General features: G+C 45.1%; 1 protein-coding gene across 2 annotated transcripts in view; it reads right to left on the reverse strand.

Moving 5' to 3' along the window:
* The window catches only part of ELL2 (elongation factor for RNA polymerase II 2), a 68,329-nt gene extending 51,789 nt beyond the window's left edge, over positions 1-16,540 (reverse strand). The window contains exon 1 of one of the 2 annotated variants that reach the window (XM_040342449.1): positions 16,245-16,540. In XM_040342449.1, the coding sequence (XP_040198383.1) occupies positions 16,245-16,376 (132 nt within the window). In that variant the 5' untranslated portion in view covers positions 16,377-16,540. The remainder of the gene's footprint in view (positions 1-16,244) is intronic. The other variant, XM_040342439.1, reaches the window with a different exon arrangement.
* Between the last annotated feature and the right edge of the window lie 4,231 nt (positions 16,541-20,771).

Here is a 20,771-nt window from a genome sequence, read left to right on the forward strand (position 1 = left end):
AAATTGTACATGTATGCTTTCATAGAGGAGAGCAGAATTATTTTTTCAATCTTAACATGTTTATTAAATCCGCAATGTAAAAAAACACAGCCAAATAAAACCAGATTTTTGAAGCCTAAACTATGAATACAGATGTATAAAGGTTTTGGAGGAAAAGGAAGCTTTCAAACATGCAGGGAATAGAATGAAACGCAAGCAGTTCGGAAAAAAAAAAAAAAAAAAAAAAACCACAAAACACCCCCCCCCCCCCCCAAGAACTGAAAGGTGTATGTAGCCAGCGACTCCACTGGCCTGACGAGATGCTGGAGAATATTTTGGTAATCGGTTCATTTAAATATTTCCCTGCCGAGTAAAGTCTGCATATCTCCGATATTATAAGGGCCAAACATGTGAGGAAAAAAAAAAACACAAAGTGCCTGTGTGGGTTTCCTCCAGGTACTCCAGTTTCCTCCCACACTCCAAAGACATTCCAGTTAGGTTAATTGGTTCCCGTCTAAGTTGGCCCTACTAGTGTGTGTATGTATGAAGGAGAATTCAGGACCTTAGATTGTAGGCTCCTGGAGGGCAGAGACTGATGTAATAAAAAAATAAAAAAACACACACACACACGTAAAATGGATGGCACTATACAGGTACCCGAAATAAAGGACCGAGTTTTGGTTCACACAGGATGCCGATGCGGCTCCCAGCAAGGGTCCTATACGTCCTGGTTCACCGTTTCAGGTCTGAATTCAGCCCAAATTTTGAGCTGAATTCGGACAAAAAGACAAAAACAGGGCTCCTGTGCAAATTCACATTGGAGATATGTGAACCAGCTCTATAGAGAGCCATTCACATTCTCCTGCTATTGCAGATTGGATGTGGAGATCCCGCATCCAATTTGCAATAGTGATAACCCAGCCTAAAACATTTGATTTAGGAAAGTCTTCCACTTAGTAGTTGGCATTACCCTTTCAAATATCCCCCCCTCAACTCTCCTAACTTACCCACTTTGTGGTGCACTGCAGCACATATTGTATAATGCTGTGTTGTGTGGAGAGCTGCATTAAACAGCGTTATTCACACCCAGTAATGAAGTTGGCCACATTATCAGTGTGCCATCCAAAATTGTACTAAAGTTCATTTAGGTCTACACAACACTTTAGGTACTTCGGACTTGCCCAGAGGTCAACCATTTGCGACATCAAAGCAGAACCACAGAAAAGTACATTTAAAGCGGAGCTCCACCCTAAAGTGGAACTTCCGCTGATCGGAACCCTGCACCCTCTAAAGACAGGTATTTGCACCAACTTCCGGCCACACAGTCTGCGGGCAGGACGTCAGATCACTCGTCCTCTGCTGCCGACGGCGCTAGACTCCAGGACAGGTAAGTGTGCCAAAAGTCAGCAGCTGCAGTATTTGTAGCTGCTGGCTTTTAATATTTTTTTTCCCAGCAGACATCAGCTTTAAAACTAGATCCATCCAGGCAGAACACACACACACACACACACACACACACACCATTTTGTGAATGTAATCCAAGCTGTCTGCTGCAAGAGGGAACATTTAAGCTGTGCAATTAAAAAAAAAGAAAAAAAAAGCACTCTGGCAATTTAGACAGTGCAGAACCTTCAGACTACTTGAATTCATACTTTGTGTGAAGCGAACACTTCTCAAATTCCTCCCCCAAGTCCCAGCTGACTGTGTGTAAACAAGAGCCAAGAAGAACAAAAAGGAAGCTGCACAAGCGGGTCACTGAGCCAACCTGCACGTTCCACACTGTGTGCTGTGTAACCTACAAGCAGCTGCCTTCCACAAGAATGGATTATGGTGTTCTAACCTGGTTAAATAAAGCAAAGGTCAGCACTGAAAATCCAGTACACATCTCTACAGGAAATGACGTGCTCCACCTTATGAGGGAGGAGGGGAGGATCACAGCCTATGGTACGCTCCTCAAATGTTCCAGATGTCAGACAGACATACAGGGCTATTGTGGCAAAACAATTGATAGTCATTACTCTAAGAGGTAAGTGAAATACGTACATTCAGGCCATGTACACATTCACATGGGCTTCAGTGAACACAGTATTTGCAAAGGTTTGGCCAAACTGAGCAGCATTGTCATTAGAAAAAGACTGCCACCAACAAAAGTTGCAGTTAAGCCTAGGTTCACATTGGAGTGATTGAGAGATCAAATCGCATGGCAAGTTGTAGCCCATTGGTGGCAATGGTACTGTCCCAACAGATTCTGCGGTGCCGCACCAATTTGCAGAAGTAGTTCCTGCACTACTTTTGCCGACTTCAATGGACATCTCTGTATGAAGCCACACAGATGTCTATCAAGTAGCAAGCTCAGCATGATTTCAGGTGCTATTTTGAAATCGCACTACTACTTCAAGTGAGGTAGCGCGATTTCAAAGTAGCATCAATGTGAACCAGGGCCAAAACACAAAGGTGTGCTCAAGGAACCCCTTGCACTGAACAGGAATGGACAGGAGGCAGTCAGAGATCACCAACTCTGCTGTTAAGAAAAAGGAAGGAGCCGTTAAATGACAGATTTACCGGCTCCTCCCTTTATCTTGACATTCAGACCAGAGCATGACGCAGGGGACAGTCAGGGCCGTTACAAGCACCAATCTCCTTGTATAGCTTTCAATAGGGCAGCTAAAAAGGACAGTGGTCTCCAAAACTGCAGCCCTTTGCTTTTATCCAACCCTCGGGGCACTATGCCATCCACTGACCCCCAACAACAATGGTACACAATTTCTCCCTTGATGGCATGCCACCCAATGACGGGGGGGACTATTCCTTCCAAAAAACAAACAAGCTATATTTTCATATTGGGACAACAATGGGGCACAATTCCTCACTGACACCAATGCTGGAATATTCCATCCAAGGACACCAACCCTGGGAAACTATTTCTCCAATAACACCAATGATAGGGCAGTGTTCCTCCCACTGAGACCAATGATGGGGCACTATCCCTTCCCCAATTCCAAAGATGGGTCATAAGTTTACTCCCAGTGAAGCCAGGACATTTTTACTCCAAAATCTCAGTCTGCCCCCCTAAATTCTTAAGGACAGCCCTTTAAGAGTTTGGAGACCCCTGCTCTAGAATGTGAAAACCAGATTTTGAAGCTGAACGCAAAGCAAACTACATTACGCAGATCAATCATTTGAGCATTTTTATCTTTACAATGATTTTTCTTTCATCCATTCGTGAGATTAACACATCTCTGCCACACATCTCTGCCACACAACACAGCCTTGCGCTGCCTCTGACTACAAGAAGCCGATAAACCAAAGCACTGGTAACTTCACCCCATACTGTTGTCAGAGGAAAAAAAAAAAAAAAACACACCCTACGCTGCAGAAGCCCCCTAGCCCAACCCCCTTTATTACGAGCCAATCCAGCAATGTGCACAAAAGCAGAGCAGCATCTCCCACCCCACTGGCCAGATTGATAGCAGCAGCTGCCAGTGGCTCCCGTTGCTGTCAATCAAAAGTGGAGCCAAGACGAAGACTGGGGGGCTCGGAGCAAGCACACAGATGCTTTCCCTAGGGGCACTCACAGAAGAGGGGCCCAACGCGCTGGATGGAGACCCTAGACAAGGAGGATTGCACAGAGCAAGTGTAACATGTTTGTTGCTTTAGTAAAAGGAAAGGGGAAAAAAAAAAAAAAGTCTGGCCAGCAACATTCCCGAATTTGGGTGCCTACAATCTGAATGAAGGAGAGGGACACCTGTGGACCGAAGCATGGTCAGTCTGGGGGGGAGAGAAGCGTTAGAACTACCATATTTAGCCACACTAAAATAATTGAAGCCGAACTCCAGCTCACACCTTATAAACACTTATAGCTTTGTTCCTTTTGGGATAAAGGTTTTACATATATGACTACAGGCTTACCATTGTAAGCACCCGTCAGTAGTAAATGGCCAAGTCTGAAGAACAGCTCGTTTTGTTGAAAAACAGACTTGCTGGCCAGCTCAACAAGTAAAAATAAAAAAAGCCTAAAAAAATAAAACTAATACAGCCATCACATTTAAAGGGGTTGTAGAGGAATTTTTTTACATTTTATACTTGCCTCCACTGTGCAGCTCATTTTGCACAGTGAACCTGGTCTTCTGGGGTCCCTTGGCGGCCGTCTCAGCTCCCCCCCCGCAAGAACTAACCCCCTACATGCGAGCTCGCTGGGTGGTTAGGTCTTGCGGGAGCACTCCTGTGATACAGCTGGCGACTATAGCCGCTGACCATCACTCAGCCCGGCGCCCCGCAAGCCAATGGCTCTGCTGCTTTCAATCCATCCACTCTAGCCAATCAACGGGCAGGCTGAGCGGCGAAGACAACTTTGGGAGCGAGCGCAGCAGGTGAACGTGCTCAGGTAAGTAAAATAGGGGTGCTGGGGCAATATTGTCGGATGTTTTTTCACGAAAAACATGAACCTTTAAGTGTCCGTTTAAGGATCAAGTAGCTGCAATATAAAAAGGTTTGCTTTTGGGTTTAATAGCATTTTACAGTATCTACACATAGCCAGAAAAAAGAGGCTTTGAGATCGGCCTTTGCACTGTATGTGGGGCAAAGTCTAAGATCAGGCAAATTCATAGAGTTGTGCAATTTAAGGGATGAGCAAATCTCATAAGAGCTGCCAAAATATCAGTCTGGATATGGTAGACTTGCATATATTTTTTGTCAGAAACACAAGCTCAGAGATAACTTTCGTGTTGTATTTCCTATAAACCAGCAGATGAAGGAAAGGGAAAAAACCTGCACACATTTCAGTTGCCGTTCTGAGCAACACCTCATAGCAGGAACAGTAGATCCCTTTTATAGAAAACAAGAATTGCACAGTAAGCAGTTTCCTGTGTGGGATTTTTTGGGGTATTAGGCCTCTTTTCTACTCTATAAAGCCTCCCTAATCAAGGCAGGCAGCAGTGATTAATCCTGTCAAGCGAGAGCCCAGGCACGTACTCTGCCTCTATAAGCCAACCATGTGATCACATTTAAAGGGAAGGAAAAAAAGACAGGAAATGCTTTCAGGTGACAGCAAGACCTGCAAGCTACCGTACATCACAAGCACACGTTGTTCATTATAGAACATAAGCATTACTTGCCATTTAGTGTTCTGGTAAAATAAAGGCTTTCCAGTTAACATTTGTGTGATACTGTACTCCCTAAGTGGTCATTTTAAGAAGACACTTCTGGCTATGGACACAAAACCACCATCCCTTCTAGCTGCCATTCAGCGTCCAACGCCCAACAACTTTAACATGGAGGCAGGCCTATGGAATTCAGAATAAAAGTAGAACATTTGCAGTCATTGCAAGAGCACATATGAGGATTCACACCTCTACATGCGGCTGCCTGCAACAAAAATGCATGGGACTGCCATTAATTCTGTATAGCAGCAGAGGGAAACCCGGACGGTCCAGATTACCATGCAATTTCCCTGTGGGCTGCATGCATCTTTTTCTGCAGGAAATGCAGTGAACGGGCAAATGCACCATTGTAGAGATTGGCAGGTAGCCAAGTAAACCTGTAACTAGTTCAAGTGTACACCTTCACTAAAGTGGTCAAACATGGCTTACTAGGGGTTACAATTAAAGGGGTGGTAAAGATTTGTTTTTTATTTTCTAAATGGGTTACTTAAGCATTGTTGGTTCACTTGCCTTTTCCTTCAATTTCCCTTCCAAATGTTTTCTTTGTCTGAATTTCTCACTTCCTGTTCCTCTTCAGTAAGCTGTTCTAAATGACTTTCCACCGCTCGGATGATGGTGGAAAGCTTACTGAGGAGAAACAGGAAGTGAGAAATTCAAAGGAAAAAAAAAGTATTTAGAAGGGAAATCAAAGGAAAAGCTAAGTGAACCAACAATGCACTAGCTTAAAGGAACCTATTTAGAAAATAAAAGATGAACCTTTACAACCCCTTTAATCAACATAACCCCCCCCCCCCCCTTACACAGAACCTATTCTGAAAATTTTTCCATAGTCAGCTTTATACTGGCAATTTTGTAGCAGCTACAGAATACTAATTTCAATTATAAACGCACACACAGCTCCAACTACTTTTAGCTGATCTCCTTGCAGGCTGATTCCCAGTACAGCTACCAACCACTGGAAAAATGGATAGCAAGATACAAAAAACGCACAAAGGCAGCGCTCAGTGGGAATAGCATTAACTTTAAGAGCCGGTTCACACTGGGGCGACTCGTCAGGCGGCTGAGTCGCATCCCATTCTATGCAATAGAACCGTTCTAATAGGAGCGCCGCAAGTCGCTCCGACTTAGAAAGAGGTTCTTGTACGACTTTGGGGGCGACTCGGGGCGATTTGCATTGACTTCTAGACAGAAGTCATTTTGGTAATCGCCTCTGAAGTCGTCTTCAGGACAACTTGCAGAGTCGCCCCCGAAGTAGTGCCGCCGCAGTGTGAACCGGCTCTTATAGTCTTCAAGAAGGTAACAAATATTGCACTGGAGATAAAAATCGATGTAGCTACATAAACTAAAAATGGTGCGAGCAACACCAAACGGTAGCAAAAGCAGTCATAAAAACCATGTGGCCAAGTATGATACTGGTATACGATACCACTGCCGAATTCAGATGAGCCGAATCCAGATGAGGAGGGGGTTAACATCAGTCTGTCGGCATGTAGATGTCCCGTGAAGAGAACTATCACAACTCCCAGGTTGATAGAGGGAAGTGCAACAGCCCTTGCGCATGGCAGATAGTAAGGTCCCACCGGCATGCAGATTTGAAGGCACAGCAAAGGAGCCCTTTAGATGGACAGAGCAAGCCCGCCGGTGTCCATGATGTCACCGGATCTCCGATGGAACTCCCCGGAAGTCGGTGGAAAGTACCGATCAAAAGAATTAACGATTGAGGAATAGTTAAATATATATACACACACACACAAATATATGTATAGTATAGGGGCGCCCTTAATGGATAGGCCGCCCCAGTTGTTGAAGGTTAGTTTGAGTCTGGCTTTTAAAATGCTTCATACAAAACCGAGTGCACCTCAAATGTATTCACAGGACTGCTGACTAAATCCAAATCATGCAAAAATGCAGTATCGGGATGACCACTGACCAGACTGTCCTTCATATGGGTGGGCAGCACGATACAATGGCAGTCAAACCCCAGCAGACCGATCATACCTCTAAAGAGCTACTAACCAAGCACAAGTGTCTTCCTCACAAGCTAAACAGACATCTTTTAGCTTTGGATGTATGCATTGGTAGATTGACTAAACAAATTGATCTGTTAACGAAAGGCCCTATTCCCACCAGCCTGTTCCTAAATGGAATCTGATGGTTTTAGAAATTGTACACTTTGAGAATGCATCTAGCATCTTGTTACCAGTGCAGTGCGATTAGCTCCCAATCTGCCCCCCCCCCCCTTCCCATCCACCTGCATGGTCTTCATTCATGTTAATTATTCAGTTCAAATTATGTTCATGAAGAACACCAAAGGCAAAATTAAAATACTTGCCTCTACTGTGCAGCTAGTTTTGCACAGGGTGTCCCCGAACCCGGTCTTCTGGGGTCCCTCGGCAGCTGTCTCGAGTTCCCTCGCATGGTGTAAAACTCTTGTGAGCGCACTCCTTTGATACAGCGGCGGCTGCAGCCGTCGACTATCACTCGGCTCCGCCCCCCGGCGCGCCACGTCATTGGATGTGATTGACAGCAGCGCCAGCCAATGGCTGCGCTGCTATTAATCCGCCCAACCTAGCCAATCAACGGCCAGGCTGGGAACCGAACAGGATGACGGGGACGTGCGCGGGACTTTCGAGGGGCGAGGTGCTGTTGGATGTTTTTTCACCTTAATGCATAGGATGCATTAAGGTGAAAAACATTTACCTTTACAACCCCTCGAAGCCATGCATGTTTGCCAGTTTGTTTTAAATGAGTTACCCATGCACATAGAAGATTGCAACATTTCCTCATTACATTTTCAGGCTGTGCTTCCTACTTTGCAGCATGGCACAAGGATTGTGCTTTACTGCTTGTATGTCAAATCGATGGACAAGACTGTCCAGGGAGACAAATGTGCAGCTATAGAGCTAATCAATATCCTAAAAAAATATTTACTTGAAAAAGCGGTCCTAAAACTAAGCCAAAATATAAAAATTGGTAGCCAGGGACTATGTTATACAAGTGAATCTACCCTGACCCTCCTTCAGTTGCCTCATTTACAAAAATTTCTGTTTATAATCTGTATGGAGTGGGTATAGGTCTCCAAGCAAAAACTCAGCCTTTTGTACAAATATTCTGCAGATATTCAACAGGGTAGCATGATGCCATCAGACTCCATGGTCTTTAAAGTGCAACTTTAGTCTGAAAATTAAGTCCTGCTAGATCACATCAGGCTGGCTCCTTTTACCAGTATAGTTATGTAAAACATTACAAAGCATCTGTACTGTTCAAAATCCAGCAATACATTTCAGGCACTGCAGAGTTTCTAGAGGCCGATCTGCTGAATCAAACCCTCCTTTTCTTTGGACAGACAAGAAACTGCTTGTTTGATCTGCAACTGCCATGGTGCTGCACATGTGATCAGTTAAACGCCAGCCATTTGATGGTTTGGTTGAGGACACAAGCAAATATGACAGTTAGCAATCCCAACATTCCAGGAACGCCATTTTTGTTAAACTTAAATTTATGGGTTTCGTTCTGTTTACGGCTGCTTTGGGCTTCAGCAAAATGTCAGCCTCTGGCAAGAAGAAACAGGAGCAATGCTGGGGGCAATTTAAAGCACACACTAATTTTGGTAGCATAATTATTTATTCATGTGAAATGTATATTCCTTGGTAAATAACTTTTTTTAATCAAGTGGCTATGGGTAAAGTTCCACTTTAAATTAACTAGATTACTTGCCCATGATCCCCCATGCAAAATGAGGCTGTGGGTGCATTTAAGCAACTTTTCTACCAGCAGGCATTCAGGGGAGCTGAGCAAATGCCCAGTGTGCATGAGGCCTTAGGCTAGCTGCATAGAATATAGTCTACCTACCCCATTATCTAGAGCAGGGGTCTCCAAACATTTTAATCAAAGGGCCAGTTTATTGTCCTTCAGACTCTTGGAGGGCCGGACTTTGGCCAGCAGGAGTGAAAAATTTCCTGGCATCAGTGGGAGTAAACATCTGGTATTAGGGGGAGGAATAGTGCCCCATTGCTGTTATGATAGGGAGGATGAGGGCCCCATTAGTGGTGTCAGTGGGAGAAATGGTGCTCCATTGTCGGTGTCAGATGGCAGAATAGTGTCTCGTTTCGGGGGAAGGATAGTGCTCCAAGGGCCGGATAAAGGCAAGCAAAGGGCCGCATCCGGCCCTCAGGCCGCAGTTTGGAGACCACTGATCTAGAGGAACCCTGGCTTTTCCTAGGACCTGACCTCTACGTAACAATGTGACTGCAACCTTTAGATCTGTTAGTAGCATAGCGAATGTTATGGCCATTTTATAACCTTTAAAAAGGGGTTGTAAAGGTTTGTTTTTTATTTTCTAAATGGGTTCTTTCAAGCTAGTGCATTGTTGGTTCACTTACCTTTTCCTTCAATTTCCCTTTTAAATGTTTTTTTTCTTTGAATTTCTAACTTCCTGTTCCTCCTCAGTAAGGTGTTCAGTAAGCCGTTCTGACTGACTTGCCACCGCTCGGATGATGGTGGAAAGCTTACCGAGGAGAAACCGGAAGTGAGAAATTCAAACAAAGAAAAAAAAAACATTTAGGGAAAAGGTAAGTGAACCAACAATGCACGAGCTTAAAGGAACCTATTTAGAAAATAAAAGACAACTCTTTACAACCCCTTTATTTCTATCAATGGTAAATCTCAGATACTTTCAATGACCAAATTGTAGTGTGTTTTATTCACATTCTACTTTAATCAAGTTTTAAAAAATAAAATAGTCTCAGGTAATGTTTACCATGAGAATTTAAAAAAGTTCCTACAAACATGCAATTTTCCTTTAAGCCAAGATCACATCCCAGCCATCTCTGAAAACTTTGATGGATTGCTTTTCTAGGGGCTGCCAAGCAGCAGCTTTCAGGGGGTGATCCTGACACTTGCTGAATGCCTTTTGTAGTTTTCTTCTTTGCCGAAGGTCGATTTTGAATGGAACCAATGCCTTTCCGGTTGTGGCATGACCCTCATTCACTTGAATGTTGGCAGTTAACAGGGGTTCAACTCCACAAGACATGTTAAATTGGTCAGTCCTACCAACAGGTAAGGGGGGGGTGTCTCTCCAATGAAACCCCATTAGCAATAAAAACATGAACAGGGGTTCTAATCTAATTTACACTATTCTAGGATGTGAAATAAACCCATACATTCACTATAAAAAAAAAGGTAAGTGCAATAAGCCAAGAGTTCTTGACACAACATCTGCACGTGCTGTAAATTAGACACCAACTGGTTTCCTATGCTGAGCATGCAATAAAAACTCCCAAAGAGCTGCAAAACATTAGTCACAGTGGAGGTTGGTTGTTGACAGGAACTCTTTATAAGGAGGAACCCGTCAGGACAAAAATAAGGGAGCTTCTACAGCTGACGTTTTGGATGGTACATCCTATGGGGTTGCCATTCCTGCAGGTGCAGTAATAGTTATGGAGTCAATGGCCTGAAACAAGTATGTGGGTCCCTTTTAGATTGTAAGCTCCAATGAGCTGGGCCCTCCAATTCCTCCTGTATTGAATTGTGTTGTAAGCGCTGCGCAAACCGTTGGCGCTATGTAAATCCTGAATAATAAATAATCCGTCCCTACAGCAGACATTTACATGCTTGTTCTAGGATAGCGCCTATTTAGTTAATGAGGGAGAGATAACTCAGAGCATGCACCTTTGCAGACAAGTCATTAATAGAATTTGCCATATTTTTGATCCATTCAAATATTATATTTGAACAGAAAAGCTTTAGCTAAATAGCTGCCTTTGATTACTGGACAGAAAAGCTAACCCATTTGACTTTAGCCCTGGTTCACATCCATGCGACTTGTCATTGGACTTTGAAATGTTAAGTCGCATGACAAGGTGCACCCCCATTTGTGGCAATGGAACTGTTCAGATCACTGCAACTCAAGTTCCAGCGACTTTGAAAAATGTTCCTGCACTATTTCCGCCCAATTTCAGTGACTTGCATTGACAGCTGTTAAATTAAGTTGCAGATGTCAACAAGCTGCACATGCAATCTCACTGATAGTGCGACTTCGAAGATGCACTAGCGTGAGCCAGGGATTACATAAAGGAGTTCAAGTCTCTAATTAAAAAAAAAAAAAAAAAAAAAAATCAGCAGCTACAATACTGTAGCTGCTGACTTATTAGGACACGTACCTATCCAGGGAGCCCGCGATGTCGGCACCACTGGCCAATTCAGCAACTGGTTTCGGGAGTGTCCCAGAAGGCAGTGAGGGAAAAGGAGGAGGGGCTGAAAATGTTAAATGCTGTGCATCAATTTTACCCGGGAATGTGGGAGCAGGTACCTGTCCGAAACAGGTACCCATGCCCCCCAAAAAAAGTTCCAAATGTGGCCGTGGAGGGTGTGAACAAGCATAGCCTCCCTTTTGGGTGGAGCTCCGCTTAAGCATAAAGCACAATGGCCTAAGCTGTCCATACACTTAGGATGTAGGCCAATTTAGACAAAATTGGCTGTAACTGAACATAGGTGACCCCGTCATCTCAAAAAGGGGAATGCTCAATTGACTTGGCAAAGGCATCATGCCGAAAGTGCTAAACTGCTTGTTCCAGGCAATGATCAGGCATTCTGACAGCCAGCGCTCTACAATAGACCAGCAGGGGGGGGCGACGCGACAATCCATGCTGTTTATGTGGATGGAGGAATCAGTTAGATTTCCTTTGTCCAGCCTGCACAAAAGAAATCTACTGGCATAGGTCTAGCTTTAGTGGTAAGTACTTGTGCCTTGTTGTACACTGGGGTCCTCACTCCGGATCATTTGTATAAAGTTTGTTTGGATTCCTCCAGGTACTCCCGTTTCCTACCAATCTCCAAAGACATGCTGGAAAGTTTAATATTTCACGTCTAACTTGGCCCTAGTACATAAGGTATATTTATGCTAGTTTGTATACATTATACTTTGTACTAAAGGATACATTTACACATGGGCAGCTTTTGTAAGAACTCTCTCTGCATTTAGCAATATTGGAATTGTACTGCATATCTTTATATTGTGAAGCCCTGTGCAAACTGTTGTTGCTATATAAATTCTGATTAGAGAGAATGAGATATAGAATACATCCATCCACCAATAGGCCATGTGTAAAGCAATGCAGTGGAGAAATAATGTTTTACAGGCCTATGGCTGGAGAGCTGAAAAGTGACAGCTCAGCAAATCTTTCAGCAAGGACTTTGGCTCAGTTTACTGAATGAATCGGAGACCAGCTGGCACCACAGAGGAAGTAAAGTAGTATGTACTCTAGTTAGTAGCTATAGCTAGGCTGCTCTTTAAAAAGATAGCACTTTGGAGCAGAACACTAAATAAGATATTCAACTCAAAACTTGTCAGTTCACCAAGCGCTCACTTGCCACATAAGCAAGCCCAGGGAAGCAGAGCTGCCTTCCAATCCTCATTGCTTAGATAACATTTCAGCTGCCAGAAACCACCGCAAAATATGAGTCTAGATCTCAAAATGCTGCAGTTTAGTGCTTTAAAGATAATAAATATGGAGTTTAATTAGCACTTTGAGCATTTCCTGGCAGGTAAGTGGGTTTCATGCCTGGGTGAAATTCCAGAACACAGTAGAAAGAAAATCCACAGCAGACATACAGCCATGGGAGGTGGGAAGATCATTAAAAGCCGTTTAACCAGCTGCCCCCCACAAACCAGGGTGGGGGGGATGGTTAGAGAGACTGACAACACAGCATTATGAGCAAGCCGGAGCTTTTATGGAAGCTTACTCAGCTTTCCTATACAGGTACGAGGAAAGCTTACAAGTAGAACGCCCATGACACTAAAACCAAGCCCCTACTCAGCACATTTACACGCAGCAAAGATAGGACTAATCTACACGGACACCAAGGGGTTACAATGTACCCAGATCTTACACAGTATGTATATCGCTGTAGGCAGATTAAACAGGCCTGTGTTCATACATAGCTTGAAATTCTAACACTGTCTATGTGGGGGGAGGGGAGAGGGGTTCTAATCAGTAGACAACAGCAATCCCAAAGAAATGTATATACAGTTAGCTGGTTTTAACTTAATTCAAAGGCTAGAAAGGGACGGTGTCTGGTTGGGAAGTTCCAGAAGTAAGGCCATGTACTCTCTGGGGAGGGGCCAATATGGAGTCAGCGTCTCCTCAACTAGTTGGATCTAGTTGTCTCTTGGGAAGTGACAATATGGGGTCTGTCTCGGCGACCATCTAGGCCATGTCCTCTCTGGGGAGGAGCCAATATGGAGTCAGCGTCTCAAATAACTGGGCCTAGTCATCTCTTGGGAAGGGACGATATGGGGTCTGTCTCCTCAACTATCTGGGCCATGTCCTCTCTGGGGAGGGGCCAATATGGAGTCAGCGTCTCCTCAACTAGTTGGGTCTAGTTGTCTCTTGGGAAGGGACGATATGGGGTCTGTCTCCTCAACTATCTGGGCCATGTCCTCTCTGGGGAGGAGCCAATATGGAGTCAGCGTCTCCTCAACTAGTTGGGTCTAGATGTCTCTTGGGAAGTGACAATATGGCGTCACCGAGACCCTTTTTGGAGCTTGTGCCATGTAATTTCTATGAAAGGTAAAATTTAGAGTCAAATTAGGGCCAAGTTATCTCTGGAAAATAGTACACAACAGAGTCAGTGTCTTCTTTCCTAGTAGCATCATGTCATCTGTATGGAACGTTCAATACTGAGTCAGTATCCCTTCTAGTAGGGACATGTCATCCCTAGCGAAGGGACAAAGCCAGTGTCCCCTCTTTTAGGAGGACCATTTTGTATCTATGAAAAGTACAATGTGGAGCCAGCGTTCCCTCTCCAAGAGGGACAATATGGAGTCAGTATCTCCTAGTAGGGCCATTCTTCTCTAGCAAAAGTACAATATGGAATTAGTGTCCCCTCTCCTAGTAGGCCCGTGTCACCCATAGGGAAGGGACGATATGAGTGTGTCCCCTCTCCTAGTAGGCCTGTGTCACCCATAGGGAAGGGACGATATGAGTGCGTGTCCCCTCCTAGTAGGCCTGTGTCACCCATAGGGAAGGGACGATATGAGTGCGTGTCCCCTCTCCTAGTAGGCCCGTGTCACCCATAGGGAAGGGACGATATGAGTCTGTGTCCCCTCTCCTAGTAGGCCCGTGTCACCCGTAGGGAAGGGACGATATGAGTCTGTGTCCCCTCTCCTAGTAGGCCCGTGTCACCCGTAGGGAAGGGACGATATGAGTCTGTGTCCCCTCTCCTAGTAGGCCCATGTCACCCGTAGGGAAGGGACGATATGAGTCTGTGTCCCCTCTCCTAGTAGGCCCGTGTCACCCGTAGGGAAGGGACGATATGAGTCTGTGTCCCCTCTCCTAGTAGGCCCATGTCACCCGTAGGGAAGGGACGATATGAGTCTGTGTCCCCTCTCCTAGTAGGCCCGTGTCACCCGTAGGGAAGGGACGATATGAGTCTGTGTCCCCTATCCTAGTAGGCCCGTGTCACCCGTAGGGAAGGGACGATACGAGTCTGTGTCCCCTCTCCTAGTAGGCCCGTGTCACCCATAGGGAAGGGACGATAAGAGTCTGTCCCCTCGACTAGTAGGCCCGTGTCACCCGTAGGGACGATATGAGTCTGTGTCCCCTCTACTAGTAGGACTGTGTCATCACTATGGAAAGTACAATATGGAGACAGTGTCTCCTCTCCTAGGAGCAGCCATGTCACCCGTAAGGAATGTACAATATGGAGACAGTGTCTCCTCTCCTAGGAGCAGCCATGTCACCCGTAGGGAATGAACAATATGGAGTCAGTGTCTTAGTACAGCCATGGAAAGTACAATACAGAGTCAGTCTCTCCTCGTCTAACAACCATGAAAGCCATATGGAAGGGACAATATGGAGTCAGTGTCTCCTAGTAAAACTCATCACTATGGAGAGTACAATAGGAGTCAGTGTTTCCTCTCCAAGTACAGCCATGTCACCTCCATGGAAAGTACAATATGGAGTCAGTGTCTCCTAGTACGGCCATATTACCTCCACAGAAAGTACAATATGGAGTTAGTGTCTTCTAGTACAGCCATGTCACCTTCAAGGAAAGTACAATATGGAGTCGGGGTCTCCTAATAGGGCCATCACCCAAAGGAAAGGGAAAATGTGGAGTCAGGGTCTCCTAATAGGGCCATCACCCAAAGTGAAGGGACAATATGGAGTCAGGGACTCCTAGTACGGCCATATCATCTCCATGGAAAGTACAATATGGAGTCAGTGTCTCCTAGTACGGCCATGCCACCTCCACGGAAAGTACAATATGGAGGCAGGGTCTCCTAATAGGGCCATCACCCAAAGGGAAGGGACAATATGGAGTCAGGGACTCAAAGTACAATATGGAGTCGGTGTCTCCTAGTTTGGTCATCACCCGTAGTGGAGGGACATAATGGAGTCAGTGTCTTAGTACAGCCATATCACCTCCACAGAAAGTACAATATGGAGTCTGTGTCTCTTCGCCATCATCTAAATGGCTGATTTATATAAATAAATGAAGAATCTGCCCAGAGATGACCGACATCATAGCCCCTGTACCCTCTGATGAAGATCAGTCCTCCATTGGTGACACCCAGACTTTTTGTAAGTTTCTATGAAATAATGCCCCAAGTGTCCCCAGGCTGTGATGTGTAGGTGTGGGCAGTGTATGGAGTGCCCTGTGTTGGAGAGGAGTGGTGCAGTAGACGGTGGTGCAGGCAGTCCTGTGTACAGGCAGTGTGGAGGAGCTAGGAGACCAAGGACCAGCTGGATCACACCAGAGGGGCTCTCAGCACCTGCCAGCTCATAGGACACCCCTATCCCGTACAATGGGCTCTCCCCAGCTCCCACACACAGCCCATATCTGGAATAATCCACATCACACGATAAGGGGGAGGAGGGTTCCGGGTTCCCAGTTCTGGTGGGTCCGTATCTCCGAAGTTCGGACAGAGCCCAGAAGTGAGATTCCCGGGCACGGACAATGACTCCCTCATCCAGGGGAGGACAAAGAAGGGGTGACATGGCCTCAGTGACATTCCTCCATACACAAACATCTGGTAACCCTAATAAAAGCTCGTATGGGGAATACCCTGGGGGGTATCCCCTCCCGCCCCCGCTCCTTTCTTACCTTAGTGTTCTGATAGTTCTCCAAGGCTCTGACGGCGGTCTCAGTGAGTTTAACGTGAAGGACGGTGGTGTTGTCCTGTGTCCCCTTCCCGCAGGACAGATCGTACCTCCCCTCCTCACTAAGAGCCGCCATCTTCCTCACTCACTCCCTCGTCCCCTCCCGATTCCGAGCTGAGCAGGGAGTTTTGTATCTCACAACCAAACTTGCTACTCTCGGCACGAAGCGAAGGCTACGGTACTGATTGGTTGTCCGCTTAGTTCCGCCCCCTTCTCTCAGCTAGGTTTGCAGCGCACAGCTTGTAATGCCATCTCTTTATAGCAAGGGATGAGGGATTTTTTTTTGTTTGTTTCGTTTCTGACCGGACGTCATCACGTCCAGTGAGTGGGCGTGCCCAGTCGTGACGTAGGGATCCAGAGAATCGTACACTCTGTGACATCAGCGGGTGACGTATGGTGGTCGCTGAGCGGAGGGGCTCCGGTGTGTGTGGTGCTGAACCTTCTGGGGGGGGGGGGATCACTAACAATGGCATCCCGGGGGGGAGACGTGCTCCATAGCGGCCTTGTATGTGGAGAGCTAGGAGGAGCCATGGTAATGACCTTTGGAAGGCACACAGTCACCATGACGGGGATAGTAATTATTAACCACACAAAGTCTCTCCTTCTTCACACACATGATAAAATCAAATCACTCCGAACCTCCAAATATTGGATGTATTCTGAAGGCTCAGGCCCTGGAGAATAAAATGGTGGCTGTTGCAATTTTTCATGTTTTATTACATTTGTGGAGCCGTTTATGAAATGCAAATTTTCAGGAAAGAAATACATTTTAACCGCTTAACCCCCGAAGATTTACCCCCCTTCATGACCAGGACATTTTTTTGCGATACGGCACTGCGTTACTTTAACTGACAATTGCACGGTCGTGCGACGCTGCATCCAAATAAAATTGACGTCCCCTTTTCCCCACAAATAGAGCTTTCTTTTGATGGTAATTGATCACCTCTGCGGTTTTTATTTTTTGTGCTATAAACAAAAGAAGAGCGACAATTAAAAAACAATATATATATATATTTCTGCTATAAAACATATTAAATAAAAAATGTAAAAAATCAAATTTCTTCATCAATTTACACCAATATGTATTCTGCTACATATTTTTGGTAAAAAAATTGCAATAAGCGTATTAATTAGAGTTATAGGCCCGGATTCAGATAGCCTTTACGTTGGCGTATCTATTGATACGCCGCGTAAGTTCTACGAAGCGCCGGCGTATCTTCTTTCTGTATTCAGAAAGCAAGATACGCCAGAATTTTACTAAAATACGGCCGGCGTAAGTCTCTTACACCATCGTATCTTAGGCTGCATATGTACGCTGGCCGCTAGGTGGCACTTCCGTAGATTTCTGCGTCGAATATGCAAATTAGGTAGATACGCCGATTTAGAAACGTACGTCCGCCCGGCGCATTTTTTTACGTCGTTTACGTAAGGCCTTTTCCGGCGTAAAGTTACCCCTCATAAAGCAGGGGTAAGTCATGTTAGGTATGGACGTCTGAAACGAACGAACAGCGTTGTATTTTACGTCGTTTGCGTAAGTCGTTCGCGAATAGGGCTGTACGTAAGTTACGTTCACGTCGAAAGCATTGACAGTTTGCGGCGTAATTTGGAGCATGCGCACTTGGAAACGTTCACAGACGGCGCATGCGCCGTTTTTAAGAAACGTCAATTACGTGGGGTCACAAGTAATTTAAATAAAACACGCCCACATCATCCACATTTGAATTAGGCGGGCTTACGCCCACACATTTACACTGTGTGTACGCTCCATCGGACAAACTTTTTTGCTTTTTCATCGGACAAATGTTCGCTGTGTGAACAGACAAACTTTCCGGCAATAAATGTCCGATGGAGCATACACAAGTCCATCGGACTAAAGTCCATAGTACAAACACGCATGCTCAGAACCAATGCTAAAGATCAGACAACAATAGCACAAGTTGCCCAAAGGCGGTAAAGAGCAGAAAAAACACGTAGTACGTCTATTACGTCACTACGTTCGTGTGTATGCATACCAAGTTCACGGACAATGCCCTTTTCGGAACAAAATCCACGGAAAAGTCAGTTGGAAGTCCGATCGTGTCGATGAGGCTTTAGTGACACTTTTTGGGAACCAGTGACACCAATACAGTCATCAGTGCTAAAAAAAAAAATGATGTCTAAATGACACTGGCAGGGACGTGGTTAACATCAGGGGCAATCAAAGGGTTAAATGTGCTCCTAGGGAGAGCTTTCTAACTGTGTGGGGGGGATGCCGACCCTGGTGGAAAACAGAGATCTGTGTTGCTTAGCAGAAACTCAAGATCTCCATTTTCCTCCCTCCCTGTACAGCGGTCTGCCTTGTTTACATAGACAGACCGCCATTCTGTCTCTTCTATGATCGATCACGGTTGGGCTGATTGGCTCCCACTGTGTCCAGTCACAGCGGGAGCGTGGCTTCGGCAGCGCGCACACGCGCCCCAGTGCCGGCATCAGCGATGACGCATAGGTATGTGATTTTGCGTTTAAGGGCTGCCCTGACACAGTAAATGTATGTGGGCCAATCCCTAAGTGGTTAACCACATACCCTCCGGAAGATTTACCCCCTTTCATGAGCAGGCCATTTTTTTGCGTTATAGCACTGCGTTACTTTAACGGACAATTGCATGGTCGAGCGACGCTGGCCCTCCTCTTTTTTCACAGCTCTCTGGTCATCAGTGATTCTTCTCATCACACTAACCATTTAAAGACCGGAAAGATTTGCCCCCTTAATGACCAGGCCATTTTTTGCGATACGGCACTGCGTCTCTTTAACTGACAATTGCGCAGTCGTGCGACGCTGTACACCAACCAAAATCGACGTCCTTTTTTTTCCACAAATAGAGCTTTCTTCTGGTGGTATTTGACCACCTCTGTGTTTTTATTTTTTGTGCTATAAACAAAAAACCTACAATTAAAATAAATACATATATATATATATACAGTATGTATCATTTACTTTCTGCTATAAAACAAACCCAGTAAAAGTTTTAAAAAAAATCAGATTTCTTCATCATTTGAGGCCAATATGTATTCTGCTACACGTTTTGGTAAAAAAATCCCAATAAGCGTATATTGGTTGGTTTTCACAAAAGTTATAGCGTCTACAAACTATGGGATATTTTTTACTAATAATGGTGGCAATTAGCGACTTATTGCAGGACTGCGATATTGCGGCGGACATTCAGACACTAACTGACACTTTTTGGGGACCAGTGACACTAATACAGTGATTAGTGCTAAAAATATGCACTGTCACTGTACTACTGACACTGGCAAAGAGTTAACATTAGGGGAGATGAAAGGGTTAAGAGCCTTTTCACACTGAACTTTTGCGGTGCTTTTCAAGCGCTTATGAGGCATTAGTAGTGCGCTTTTTTTGCAGGTCACATGACTCAAAAACTGCTTCAAGAACCATTTTGAGGCGCTTTCCATTCTTTTCCATGGTGAGGGGCTCTTTTGAGGTGTTTGTTTTAGCGCTCCAAACATGCTGCTTGCATGAGCTTTTTCACCTCCCCACCAGTGCACCGCCCTCAGTGTGAAAGCATTCAGTGATTTTAACCACTTGCTTACTGGGCACATAAACCCCCTTCGTTCCCAGGCGAAATTTCAGCTTACGGCACTGCGTCGCTTTAACTGACATTTGCGCGGTCGTGCGACGTGGCTCCCAAACAAAATTGACAAACATTTCCCCACAAATAGAGCCTTATTTTGGTGGTATTTGATCACCTCTGCGGTTTTTATTTTTTGCGCTATAAACAAAAAAAGAGCGACAATTTAAAAAATATATATATTTTTTTTACTTGTTGCTATAATAAATATCCCAATTTTTTTTTAAAAAAAACAATTTTTTTCTCAGTTAAGGCCGATACGCATTTTTCAGCGTATTTTTGTAAAAAAACAAAAAAAAAATCGCAATAAGCGACTGGTTTGCGCAAAAGTTATAGCGCCTACAAAATAGGGGACAGAATTAGTATTTTTATTATTTTTTTTTTTTACTAGTAATGGCGGCGATCTGCGTTTTTTATTGGGACTGCGATATTGCGACGGACGTATCGGACACTTTTGACACAAATTTGGCGCCATTCACATTTATACAGCGATCAGTGCTATAAAAATGCACTAATTACTGTATAAATGTGACTGGCAGGGAAGGGGTTAACACTAGGGGGTGAGGAAGGGGTTAAATGTGTATCCTAGGTGTGTTCTAACTGTGTGGGGGGAGGTGGTGACTGGGGGAGGTGACCGATGCTGTGTCCCTATGTACAAGGGACACCGATCGGTCTCCTCTCCTCTGACAGCACGTGGAGCTCTGTGTTTACACACAGAGCTCCACGTCCCTACTGTCTTACCGACGACCGCGTATACCCGGTGGACATCGCGGCCGCCAGGTACACGCATCGGGTCCCCAGCAATGCGCCGGGACAGTGTTTATCGGCTGCGCGCCCCCCAGTGG

The sequence above is a fragment of the Rana temporaria genome, chromosome 1 (assembly GCF_905171775.1).
Source record: "Rana temporaria chromosome 1, aRanTem1.1, whole genome shotgun sequence".
NCBI lineage: Eukaryota > Metazoa > Chordata > Amphibia > Anura > Ranidae > Rana > Rana temporaria.